At 39.8% G+C, this 14169-nt stretch overlaps 1 protein-coding gene across 1 annotated transcript in view; it reads left to right on the forward strand.

The window, feature by feature from the left end:
* The window catches only part of LOC101640134 (CXADR like membrane protein), a 30460-nt gene extending 23071 nt beyond the window's left edge, over positions 1-7389 (forward strand). Inside the window, exons 5-6 of the mRNA XM_004716277.3 lie at positions 4531-4672; positions 5209-7389. Of these exons, the coding sequence (XP_004716334.3) occupies positions 4531-4672; positions 5209-5503 (437 nt within the window). The 3' untranslated portion in view covers positions 5504-7389. The remainder of the gene's footprint in view (positions 1-4530; positions 4673-5208) is intronic.
* The last annotated feature ends 6780 nt before the right edge of the window (positions 7390-14169 follow it).

Raw genomic sequence — 14169 nt, forward strand, 5'->3', positions numbered from 1 at the left:
GAGAGCAACCAGCAGGAAATTGTAATGCTTTCTTAATAATAAGCCTCCAGTGGGATCTCCCATCACTTCTGCCTTAAATGGTTAATGATTAAGTCCAAGCCACAGTCAAAGGGGGGGGAATGACTCTCTCTTAAAGAGAGAATGGCAAATAACTTGTGAATGTATTTTTTTAATCACCACATGTGTCAGGAACCCTGGTGGTATAGTGAGTAATGTGTTGGTAGGCTAGCTAAAAGGCATTTCAAACCCACCAACCTCTCCTCCGGAGAGAGGTGAAGCATTCTGCTCCTGTAAAGAATTACAGTCTCATAACCCCACAAACTGTTCTATTCTGTACCATAGGGTCGTTATGAATTGGAATTGTCTCCATGGTGTGAGTTTGCTTTCTTGATGTGTGTAAAGTTTAATCATGACAAGATATATATATAAACACATATAAGGAATTCTTTCAAATCGGTGAGAAAATAGCTAAACTAAAAGGGTCACAAATGTTAAATAGTTTTCAGAAAGATAAAATCTTCACTCTCTAATTAACTGAGGTCTCCCTCAATGGTAACATGCTAAAATTGGTTCAAAGAACACTTGAGGAGTTATCTATTGTAATGATTGAATTATGTCACCGAAAAATGTATTGTCAATCCCATCTTCAATTCTGTGGTTAGGAGCACTGGTGACATAGTGGGTTACATGTTGGGGCTGCTAAATGAAAGATTAGCAGTTTGAGCCCACCAGCCACTGGTTGGGAGAAAGCTGTGGCTGGTCGCAAGATTTGTACTCTCAGAAACCCAAAGGGCACTTCTTTCCTGTCCCATGGTCACTGTGAGTCAGAATCAGCAGTGGGTAGGTATCCTTGTGGTTATAATCCCATTTGGGTATTTTAGGGTAAAAAAAAACATAATTTAAAGAGAAATCATTAAGTCTTTTTTTTTTTAAATTTATTTATTAAGAAAATTATTATTTATATATATATTTTTTTCTTTCTTTTTTAACATTTTATTAGGGGCTCATACAACTGTTATCCCAATCCATACACACATCAATTGTGTAAAGCGCATTTGTACATCGTTTCTCGAAATCATTAAGTCTTAATAGAGACAATGATAACCCAAAAACATAGATAGACACATCATCCGGATGAAGGAGGCCATTGGCACGCGGTCATAATGGCATCCAAGGATTCAGTCAGGAAGCTACTTAAATAAGACATAGAACAGAGGATACTCACAAATTCATGACTGGTGGCAGACCTACATCAGTTACAGTGGGTCTACAGAAGCAGGAAGAGGACCATGATTTGGACACATGCACTCTTGGAAAAGCTTACAAGACCAATACATACAGGCACACCTTAGAATAATCAACCATTTGATATCACAAAGAGGCACTTACCCAAGGGCAAGGTTTAGAAGGGTTTGGAAAAAAGGGAGAAAGGAAAAGAGGGATGCAGTGTATGTGTGTGTGGGAGTGGGGGTGGGGTTGGGGCAGTGGATAAAAAGCTTGACCCAGGGTCTTCTGGACAGTCAGGCTCAACTGACTCGTGACTATTTGAGCCCTAGTACTGTCCATCAAGGACCCACTCAGCCAAGCCCCTGAGACTGTCCCTTCCCCAGGATGGCTAGAGAGCTGGCAGAGGTAATTAACTCTCTAATGCCCTCTACATGAAGGCAAGATTATCTACATCCTTGGTTAATTAATGATCAGAAGGCATTCACTGGAGGCTTAATCTATATGGCGGGGAGGCTTAATCTGCCAACCAGGGTGCTCGGAATTTAAACTCTAATACAGAACCTTAAATAAATAGAATTGTGTTAGTCCGGGTTGATTAGAGAAACAAATTCATAGACATTCATATGCATATAAGAAAGAGCTGTATATTGAGAATCCCAGCCCAGTCCAGATCAAGTCTGAGCTTAGCCCATATGTCCGATACTAGTTCATAAATTCCTCTTTAGACTCAAGCAGCACATGCAATCATGCCGAATCATAAAGATCATAGGTCAGTGGGTAGAAGGTCTTCTGGATCCAGTGGCTGTGGAATCATCTCAAAAAGTTGACATGGGTCTCCGTGTGTCTCCTCCAGCTGTTTGAGTGTCTCAACAGCAGGAAAGTGAAGGAAGAAAGCCTGGGTCTGGCCTCCAGTGAGCTATTCACACCTCCAAACAAGGTCATTAAGCCACAACCTGATTGACAGGCTACACTCCACCCCCCTGGCTCAGTTGACAGGAGAATATGTAACTACCACAAGAATTATATCCCATTTAGTGCCTGACTTTTTCTTTTTTTTTTTTAAGTTTTATTAGCACTTCATCCATATGTCATACAATTCAATACTTCAATCATATCAAGAAGAGCTGTACAATTGTCACATACTCAATTCTAGAACATTTTCTTTTTTTTTAATTAAATACTTTTACTGGGGGCTCTTACAGCTCTTATCACAATCGATACATTAATGCCTGACTTTTTCAATCCACTGTTTTTGAGATTATCATTGTTATGTAATGTGGTTATCATTTGTTCATTCCCATTCCATTTTACTTGAGGTGACAAAGTATATTTCTTTTTACCCAGCAATTCTTCCATGAATTTATCCTTTAGAAATATTCCCATAGTGTGAATACATATGGATGATCACTAATACATTGCTTTTATTATAAAAACAAACAGAAGACAACCCAAATTCTATTAATCAACAATCCAGCTAATTACGTGTGTGTGAAGAAAAAAAAATAATTAAGTGTGTGTGATGGGGAAGAGGCCTGAGAGAAAACAGCGCTCCCTAATAGAAACTGCTGAAATAAAACCAACTCCAGCCCCTTAAGGCCTGAAACAAAATCTTAACAAAAGATCCCAAATCTACTTTCTTCAATAAATTGAGATGTTAGAGGTCGTTTATATAATAAATGGCTTGGCATATTGAGATCATTTAGTTTTTACAAAGAAAATACGTTAAGAATAAACAATAAATTCTGTTAACTCTACTCCAAGTATAAACTATATTCATATACCTGTGTTTACCTCCATTATTTCCACCATCATCGCTAATTTTTACTACAATAATAGTATCCTGCCTGGCCTCCTTTCTTTCTCTCCTACTTATGCATAATCCATTTTGGATCACTTTATACTTTCATTGTTCAGTGAATACTTGTGATGACCTACAAGGTCCTCTGTTGAGTTGGTCCCTTCCTGTTTCTGTGGCCTCATCTCCACACACTCTCCCTTGCTCATTACACCCTCAACTTACCCACACTCATCACCCTTGCCATTGTCATTTGCCAGGAATGCTCAGTCCCAGTATCAACACAACAGACTGTCTTTTACATCACAAACAGCACTGCCTCAGTATCTTGATCATCTCATCCACCCTCTTAAAATGTCCTTCATCTACATTGACCTTCACAGAACTTATCCATTCTCTAAAATTATCTTAGTTTATTGAGGTGTTTATTAGCTGCTTCCACCTTCGTAGTATAAACTCAACAAGAATCTTGCCTTTTTTTCACCAATGGCTGGGATTATACCCAGGTGGGGTAGTGTCCTAGGGGAAAAATCATCACCAAGTTTTAAAAAAGAAGAAAAATAAAATTTTATTCTGCAGTCAGAAAAGAGGAGAGGTGGGAAGCAACTGATAGCCCTCAAAGCTAGGCCTACACTTTATCAAGAGTCAGTAGAGATTTCAATAGATTAAACTGTAACTTCTGCAGAGGTTTTTGTTCAAAGTTTTGTGATAAAGATAGGATCCATGGAGCCCAGGATTGGAGAGGACAAAGGTGATACTTTCTTTTATTTGCATGCCTTATCCTTGAGGGCCACTCCCTTAAGTCTACCCTCATTATTGTGTGTATATTCCTGCTTCATCTGTTGGCTCCTGCTCCTCCCTGCCTTCCCGGAATGGCAGGGAGACTGCTCAGGGCTACTGTCTCTTTATGATGTCACCTTGGCAGTTTGGTGGTCAGAAAGTGAATGTGGGTACTCAAGAGCACATTAGTACTATTTCAAGGTTTAGGATGAAACTGGGTCTCTGTCAGAGGTGCTTTTGGTTTTAGGCACTAATACAGAAGACACCCAGTAATTATTTTGCATATGTAGGAAAGGTGTGCACTGATATGCACATTGTATTTACCTTGACTTCTGAATGAGTAATCCCACATGGAGTCCAACATTGTAGTTTATATTTTTATTCTAGAGGTGGGAGACGGGCAAGCAGGGAAGTTGGCAGAGGCAGAGGGCAGCCCAAAGGTTATCCCTTAACAGTCAACAAACCTTTGAGGATGACATAGTAACTCTCCCAGCCTCAGTTCTATCATCTGAACAAACCCTGACTTGTTCACTAAAATCTGTGCCTATTGCTGGTGAAGTATGTGATCCACTAATCAGAACCTTAAGAAATCATAAACCAAGAGAGGGTAATAGGGCACTATTATGGAAGATGGACAAAAAATCCACTTACCCCATCCCGAGTTTATGGTTTTTAAGCTTGTATATTTCCCAGTATGTTTGATCTTGTTTTTCTTTCTGGGAAAACAGATGTACAAAGCATCGGCATGGTTGCAGGAGCCGTGACAGGCATGGTGGCTGGAGCCCTGCTGATTTCCCTCTTGGTGTGGCTGCTAATCCGAAGGAAAGACAAAGAGAGATATGAGGAGGAAGACAGACCTAATGAAATCCGGTAAGCCTCCTGCCAAGTCTCCACCTAGACTAGACTTCCTTCTTAGAGCCAACTCCACAGTCATCAGCAAACATGAAAATAAATATCCTGTTTCCTCTTAACTCTGAATGAATCCAGTTATTCTGGGAGGTAGGGAGTACCAGCCCAGATTCAGGTTTACCTTGACCTTATATTGTGAAACTACTCTACATTATTCCCTTGAATTTTATGGGATATACAATTGAAAAACTGGGCACAACCTGTGGCTCATGAAAAGGTTTACGTAGACAAATCTCAAATCAGGGATAGTGCTGTCTGCCCCATCTCAAAAGAGCATGGGTATCTTCTCAGTGTAATAGGTTGGTCTCTGACCTAACAAACTATACATTTGCCAAAGTCAGCATTAAGTCTCCAGGAATGAGGAAGTAGCTATTTGCTTTATTTGCGGTTTCCAGCTAGAGGAATTTATTGAGGCACTTCAGGACAAAGTAGCTACAATGGAAGCTGTTACATTCCTGCCAGCATTCAATGTGATTGTTCTTATCTTTGCTTTTCAGAGAAGATGCTGAAGCTCCTAAAGCTCGCCTGGTGAAACCTAGCTCCTCTTCCTCAGGCTCCAGGAGCTCACGCTCTGGATCTTCTTCTACCCGCTCCACAGCAAATAGTGCCTCCCGGAGTCAGCAGACACTTTCAACTGAAGCAGCACCCCAACCAAGGCGGGCCACCCAAGCACACAGTCTAGAGCGGCCGGAGAGGAGAAGTTCTGGGCAAAAGAAAGCCCACCATGCTACAGTGACCAAAGCAGAAACCGCATCCAACAGGATCCCCAGTCATAGCAGCGCCTTCCATTAGAGTGGACTCACTCCCGTGCTTTCCTCCGAGGTGTCACAGGACTCGTCTGGTCATTGGCGCTCAGTAGTAAGCCACGCAGCCCCTCAGACCAGATACACGGTCATTTAAAGAGCAGTGAACACTGCATGAGATGGATTCAAATGAGCACTTTTCTTCTGTGGCAACAAACAAGCCACAGGATGTAAGGCGATCACCTCCAAAAAGGCCCTCACTGTGCCCTCAGAGCAGAATTGGGGAAAACAAGCCTTCTACCACGTCAGTGTGTTAGCCAGAACCCGTGGTAAGAGGGTTGTAAAATGGAAAGTGAACATAGTTAAAACTTCTCACCTGGAATCAATTCTTGTATGATGCTTTAATTCACTATTGTCAAGAAGAAATGAGGTGTTTGTAAGTTTTCTATGCATTTCTGCAAATCTAATGGATTGCTGTGATTATTCAGATAGTCAAGCAGAACTCACAGCCTTGCAGGACACCTATCCGCACCACGCACTGGGCTTACTGCTTCTGAGAAACTCCGTAAACGAAACCATATCTCTTTTATTTTGACTTGATTTCGCTTGCCACAAGATTTGAAAATTAATTTCAAAGGACGTTGAAATGGTGGGAGATGGAAAAGTTGGATTTTCCTATCTCTATTAAATGCTGAGAATGGAAAAAAGGAAACCAAAATGTATGAGACTGGAGTGTGAAAAACTTTCCATCTTAATGATGTGCAGAGGATCACTGACAAATATCACACATACATTCTGGAACAATTGTGGATTTTCCCTCAAGTATGATGTCTACGAGGACAAGTGCTGGAGATCTCTGGAGGAAGAAAACATTCCACGCATGCCATTTACCAATGTCCTTAGAAAAAGTATTCTAGAGATCAAAGATATCTTTTAGGTATGCTGAAAGATCACCTGATAAACCATTATAGTCTCATTCTTGTAAGAGGTGAAACCAGAATTTCAAGGGACTCGAATAGAAAGGGAGACCAATTTCTCTTAATATGTCAAGGAGTGACAAAGTTTAGCATTACACCACACTTTGAGCTTACTCTAGTTTTTTCATTCAAGGAAAGCAATGTGAATCTGGCACTTCTAAAGACTGTAGCCTTAACTTACCAAAAAGATTCAGGATTATCAATATTTCATAATGGTTTTGCAAATATAATCATTCTCCCGAGAGGCTGAGATATTTTTACAGTCTTCAAGCCTAGCTCTGAACTAGAAGGGAACAAACATTAAGAGTAGAGTTGTTTGTAAGACAACTAGTGGGTGGCAAACGTGAACGGAGCTGGTGCTTATTAACACTTCAGTTGTCAGCATCTTGGAAGAAAATAGCAAAGATGATTCACTAGTATAGCTATATAGAGAGCTGATTCATAGAGCCAAAAGGTGTCTGAAAAATAAACAGCAACAGCCTCAAATACAATAACTTGTCTTTTTAGTTTTGACCACTTTGCTCCTATGGCATGTACAAAACAAACAAGCCCAAACCCATCACTATTGCCTCAATTCTTACTCATAGTCACCCCATGTGACACAGGAGAACTGTGCCATAAGATCTTCAAGGCTGTGCCTCCTTTTCGAAGCAGGCTGTCCCATCCCCCCACCCCAACCAACCACCACTCCTCAGTGGCTGGTGGGTTTGAACCACTAGCTTTTTACTTAGTATTCAAGTACTTAACCACACCACCACTGGGGCTCCCTCATGTCATGGGTGCTGGGCCTGAACCAGCTCTTCAATGACTCTTGGTCAGATGTCAACTGATAACCTCAGGAGAACAGGATATTGCTTATGATTAAAAGGAAAGTGGGCTAGAGGGAAGAATGCTGAAAACGATTGACATATGCAGTGCTTTTGAAATGGGTATCAGACATTAAAGGAATAAAGCTAAACTGGGACTTTGTGTCGTTTCATTCTTTTAATTTTCACAGGAGTACCCTCACATAGTGCAAATGTATTTCCATTGAAGGTCCCTTAAAAACAGGGTTTTATTCTGGGGTGAAAGTTTTAATTGGAGTGTTATCTTCCTCCAAAAATGGTGGGGAATAAGAGCCACTGAGGAAGTAACAAATAATGTTATTACTATTAGTTTTATTTTAGATGTCTAGCACATTTGGAAAGGGTCTTTTAACAACACTGCCTCATTTTAAGATGTAGAACCTTACACTCAGACAAATGCTTCTCGCAGTGTGGTCCGAGCAACATACCAGTTCTGCTATGTCATTCTGAGAATGTTTATGCCTAAGGTATGTGAGCCAACACAATGTGCATTCTAACAGCTGAGGCATCACTAACAATTTGCTCTTACTATTACTTACCACCTATGAACATAAGGTTTCCCACTTTTGCTTTTGAAAGCAAGAATCGGTTCCCTTTGCATGAAAAAGGTTCAGATTATTTTAAATGTTAATTAGAAGACTAAAACACCGACTGAATGTCCATTCCTCATTATTTTGAAAATCTATTCATACTGGATATCTATAGCAAGTTCACAAAAGCAGAGAAATTCTAAGGTAAAAAGACGGAGAGATCTCTGAGTTAGGTGTTTTGGCTCAGCAAAAGTTGAGGGCCATTATTGGTTTCAATTCTATTGACTTTACAGGTCAAATAAAATTCATTCTTTAATATGGAAGAAACAAAAATACAGTTAGTAAAGGGTGGGAGAATTTCTGTCAGAAGATGATGCAGATGGAATGATGTGGATGTTGTGAGAACAGTCATTCAATAAAATATATAAATCAAAAAATTTTGTAGAAGAATAAAATTGATGCCTTTATTGTTACTATATCAAATTTCAGAAATGCTGTTTGCAAGCAGTGCAGATAATTTTGCTTCAATTCTGGTGTTAGGCTGTTTATATTGCAGTTTTAACTTTGTTGCTTTCTACTGGGCACTGTGAGCAATAAAACAAAATTAAAAATAATGATACTTTAGGAGAGACTGAAACTCACATAACCTGCACTGGAAATTTGTCTATCAGTTTGCTGCCGGCCAAAGAACAGAAGAACCCAGACAATATGATCTGTTATTTATTGACTGAAGTCAACATATATACCAAGTCCTTTTTTACCTTTAAGCCCTTCCCCCCCCACCCCCGCACACAAAGCAAAATGCTAAGTAGTATAAGAATACCAAATGATTAGCTACTGCACTTAAGCAGCTATTCAAAGTAACAAGTTATTTACCAAGCATTTTATACCCAAAAAGTACTTACTAAAGATGCAAAGAAATCTGAAAATACTGATGTCCATCTTAATTTTATGAAGCTTCAAAAGGTTTCTGGAAAAATAGAATTAAAATATAATTTTTCTTTTTTTTAAATTTAAAATATAATTTTTCTGTGAACATTTTGAAGCCCCCTTGTATAATAGCAATACTACTAATGACCATTTACCAAACCATTAGCATGTTGTATTGTTAGGTGCTAAGAAGTGAGTTCAGAAGGAAATAACGCCTCGCCCATCTTCATAAATCATTGCCATAGATTTGAGCCCACTAATAAAGCCACTGTGTCAATCCCTCCCTTTACCAAGCACGAGGTGCTCCAGGGAGACTGCTCCCTTCTGCTTACATGTCAAAAGTATGCGAGATGATGTTTTATCAGCATTGCTTTTTAAGGAGCATTCTGGCTGTACTTCTAACACAGATTTGCCCATTTTTCTGGCTGTTGATGGTATATTCAACTCCCGTCTTTCTTACTCATTGTCCAGTTTTCACAAGCATATGAAGCAAAAAACTAACAGCTGCCCCATACATGAACTACACACTCCTTGAGCCCTCACTATGTTGTTTCTTGATTGCTACTTCCATGGGTGTTGCCTATAGAACCAAGTAAAACTAAATTCTTGATGTATTTTCTCATTTATCATAATGTCCCTTGTTGGTTCAGCTATGAGAATTTCTGTTTGGTAAGTGCAATACCTACTGAAGGTAGTGGTATTTGATCTTCATCAGCAAGTGCTTCAAGTCCTCTTCACTTTCAGTACACAGAATATCTTTTGCATACTGCAGGTTGTTCATGAATCTTCCTCTAATTCTGACCGCATATTCTTCATAGTCTAGATTTTATGATCAATTGCTCAGCATACTGATTGAATTAGTATGGTGAAGCACACCTTCCCTGCTTATTTATTTTTAACCTTTCCTGTTTTAAAGCCATGCAGAACTGCCTTTTGTTTAAATTTCTATTCTTTGCATGTTATCCATAATTTGTTTGGATTCATAGTTGAATGCCTTTTCAGTGTCAATAATACACAGGTAAATAACATCCTGGTATTCTCTGCTTTCAGCCATCTTCTCACATCAGCAATTCCGTTCCAAGCCCTCTTGAATTTCTGGCAGTTTCCTATGTACTGCTACAACCATTTAAAAAATCCTCTTCAGCATAATTTTATTTATATATGATATGAATAATATTTTTCAAAACTTGTTGGGTCACTTCTTAGAAATAGGCACAGATATATTAATTTTTCCCATTGGTTGGGCAGGTGGATGTCTTCTAAATGTCGACATAAAATGATTTATATAACATCCATTTGTTGAAGCATTTCCACTGGTATTCCTCCAATTCCTGGAGCCTTTTCTTTTTAACCAAAGCCTTTATTGCTGTTTGGCCTACTTCCCTGCGTACCATTGCTTCTTGATCATATACTACCTATGACATGACAATGACTTTTGACTTTATTTTGGTAAAGCTACTTCACTAATTATATATTTTATTCCAATTCAATATTCACATGCCATCTTATAAGAAAATATCTCCATTCTTATTAGACAAATGAGGATAAGTAGCAGAGGCAGGATTCAAAACTAGCCACTGGCTGTTTCACCAGAAATATCAGATCATGTTTAATCACGGTTGTGATTACTGAACTCGTCTAAGCTTACTACTAAACTACTTTTCCCTCCCTTTGCTTTCTTCCTTGCCTTACAGTTTTTCAGGTGGTGGAAACTCACTGCCATCTAGGCAACGCTGACTCATAGTGACCCGCTGTGGGTTTCTGAGATTCAGTTTGTGGGAGTAGAAAGCCAGTGAAGCTGCTGGTTGTTTCACACTGCTGACCATGTGGATCACAGCCTCACACGTAACCACCATACCACTGGGCCTCTAGTCAGGTAGGGCAGTGAGTTATTAATTGGACAAGCAGTTTGAACCTACCAGCTGCTCTGAAGAAGAAAGTTGAAGCTTTCTGCTCCCATAAAGATTTATAGCCTCAGAAAAATCCAAAGCAGCAGCTCTACTCTGGCCTAGCGGAGTCAACATCTACTTGATGGCATTGAGCAGCACACTTAACTCACACTATAAATCCAAAGTGTTTTCTCTGAAAATTAAATGGATAAAGTGTTCATCTGTGAAAATTTGCCTGAGATGTTTTTACATGGAAAAGTAACACTAGACTTAGATCATATAACGCATATAACTATTGCTGAATGTAGCACCAAGCACAGTGAACACAAGGTTAAAGAGATTTAATGCCTGGTTTCCAGGAAGACAAAAAGATAAACTATATTGAGAATATTAAATAATGAATACAGTTGATTCTCCAGTTGTAAGAGCATATCCTGAGCTCCTAATAAAATGCTAAAAAAAAAAAAAAAAAAGAGCATATCCATTTATTAAAAATGTTTCTAGAAAAAATAAAAATGTTTCTAGAACTTAAGCATTTGTTTGGGGGAGGAAAATAGAGCCCAAATTAAAATATAATTGATAGAGATACATTTGTAAGCCTTAAACAGGCAAAGACAAATGAGGGAAGGCCTCCAGCACCAGGCCATACCAGTGTTGTTCAAGGGTTTACAGCCACGCAGCTACTTCAGTAAGACATGGAGAACAAAGGAAACTGTCACAGTATCATGACTGGAGGCAGATCAATTCATCACAGCTGCAGAGTGTACTACACAAGGAGGAAAGGGGCCAGAAATTGGGGTACATATACAACCCTGGGGAGATTTTAAGATTGTTTGGAGCACTCTTGTTTCACAATGGCACAGCAGTAGAACATATGAATCTTAGTTCTTTCTTACTTTGGCCTAACCATTTTAGGGTCTCCTTCCCTTTCCCCCTGCTGGGGAAAGTTGGTGCCTCTAACTAGCAACTACACAAAGACAGACTGTTCTCTCACCGCCAAGGAATCAATGCCAACAATAGCTTACCCCCACTGTGAGTTTCCGAGACTGTAACTGATTAGGGAGCAGAGGAGCTGCTGGTGGTTCCAACTGCTGACCAGGTGGATTACAACCCAAGTAATCACACCAGCAGGGCTCCTAGTTGCCCTACACTGGATCCCACCCCCTGCAAAAAAGCAACGCACTGCCATCTAGTGGGATTCTGACTCGTAGTGACCCTATAGGACAGGGTAGAGCTGCCCTGTGGATTTCTGATACTTACTCTTCACAGGAGTAGAAAGTCTCATCTTTCTCCTGATGTGGACCCCATGTGTCTCAAAAGAAAATTGGCTTCGACTGGGTTTTCATGGTTGTGACTTTGGAAGATGACTATCAGGCCTTCCTTGAGAGGTGCCTCTGATTGGGTCTGAACCAACCAACAACCTTTCTGCTACACCAGTGCTTAAGCCTTGGTGGGGCTCAGGGAACTCTTGGGCTGAGTCCCCTTTAGTAGTTGATGGGTTTGAGATGGTTTTGCAAAATCTAATAAAACACCTTAGTCCTCTGATAATCAGAATAAGAACACCCATCATAGAAAATATTAGGTGCGTTCCATGCTATTTCATGTAATCTTTACAACAACCAGGGCATACTGCTTTTACAGAAAGGAAAATTGAGGAGATCAAGATCAAAAAGCCAAAAAAAAATAAAATAAATAAATAACAGGAGACAAACCAACAGCCACTGAATGGATTCCAACTCAGAGTGAACCTATACTGGGTTTCTGTGACTATAATCTCTATGGTAGCAGACATGTGCCTTTCTCCTAAGGAGCAACTGGTGGGTTTGAACCTCCTATGGTTAGCAGTCCAAAGCCTGACCCACAGCACCACCAAGGTGCCTAGTTGAAGGTCATGAATCTAGTACATGACTTGAATTTCAATTCAAGTCTGATTTCAACCAAAGTCCATGTTCTTTCCACTCTACCAAGAAACAAAAGTAGACTTTAATACTGAGGATGGGACTCCAAAGGCAGATCACACAGAGAATTTAAGGATTATGAAATACTTATCCAAGCTACATAGGAGCCCTGGTGGTGTAGTGGTTACGTGTTGGGCTGCAAATTGCAAGGTCAGCAGTTTGAAACCACCCACTGCTCTACAGGAAAAAGATGAAACTTTCTTCTCTCTCTGAAGAGTTAAGTTTTGGGATACCCACTGAGGCAGTTCTACTGTGTTCTAGAGTCGCCAAGAGTCAAAATTGACTGGATCAGAGTGAATAAATAACAGTTAAACAATTCAATCTTTAATTTGATATAACCTAGACTACAAGTGATGTTGGAAATAGCAAGCAAAAATCGCTTTAAGTGCACACACTGCAGCCAGAATGCCTCAATCTGATTCTCAGGTTCCACAATTGCTGTGGCTTGGCTAGTCATTTAACTTTTCTGTGCTGTTTCATTTACAAAATGAGGATGTTAGTTAGCAACAGACTTCAGAGATTTGTGCAGACTTCAATGAAGTAAAATGCAAATCACCTAGACCAGTGGTAGAACTCCAGAAGGTTGATCATTACCCTAATATTCCCCAGCAGAAGCCCCAGGCTATTTCCACACAGTCCAACACCCAAATTTTAATTTTAGATCGTAAATAAACATGCTATTAAAAACCGTGTTTCAAAGGGTGGGGACAAGCCATTCATCAGATTCTGCGATCTTTAAATATACCAACCATGAATCTTTAATCTCATAAAACCTAGACACATTTAATAAGCATAGTCCAAATCCTAGAACACATTTTCAAAGTGACTAGAAACAGAGGTAGGTTATTTGTTCCCTATTGGGGTGGGACCTTGGAAATCAGGGATTATCAAGATCTTTGTAACACTTCAGGATTTGAGGCCTAATTCTATATACTGGCTCAAAGATCAAAATGTTGTTTGCAGTTCAAGAGGTCACAAAAGAGCAAGCTATAAGGTGTAATAGTTGACAACCTATATTTGACAAGGTGAGACTTCAGGCTCTTGGGTAAGGAAGATTAGAGACATCAGAGAAGATTGAAAGGAGCCTCCCACAGTCCACACCTTCTTTCTAGAGCAGCAGTTCTCAACCTGTGGCTCTCGACCCCTTTGGGGGTCAAACGACCCCTTCGCAGGGTCGCCTGATTCAAAACAGGGTTCACCACACATGAGGAACTGTATTAAAGGGTCGCCGCATTAGGAAGGTTGAGAACCACTGTTGTAGAGTTGCCGTTGGATGTTTCTAGAAAGAAAACTGTATTATAATATACTAGAGACCAAAGAATCAAAAATCATGAGAATATCTGAGCTTCATTTTTCTCCTAATACAAAGATGAATAACATATAGTTCTGAAAACTGTTTTGATATAACAATACAAACCCAAAATCTCCACTGCCGTGGAATCTGACTCACAGCAATCCTACTGGGCAGAGAACTGCTACCCACGGTTTCCTAGACCGTATCATTAACACACAGCTGGTGGGTTTGAACTAAAGACATTTCCTTTAGTGGCTGGATGCTTAACCCTTTACACTAAGCCACCTGAACT

The sequence above is a fragment of the Echinops telfairi genome, unplaced genomic scaffold, assembly GCF_000313985.2.
Source record: "Echinops telfairi isolate 266 unplaced genomic scaffold, ASM31398v2 ScPeMD7_5167;HRSCAF=5991, whole genome shotgun sequence".
NCBI classification, from domain to species: domain Eukaryota; kingdom Metazoa; phylum Chordata; class Mammalia; order Afrosoricida; family Tenrecidae; genus Echinops; species Echinops telfairi.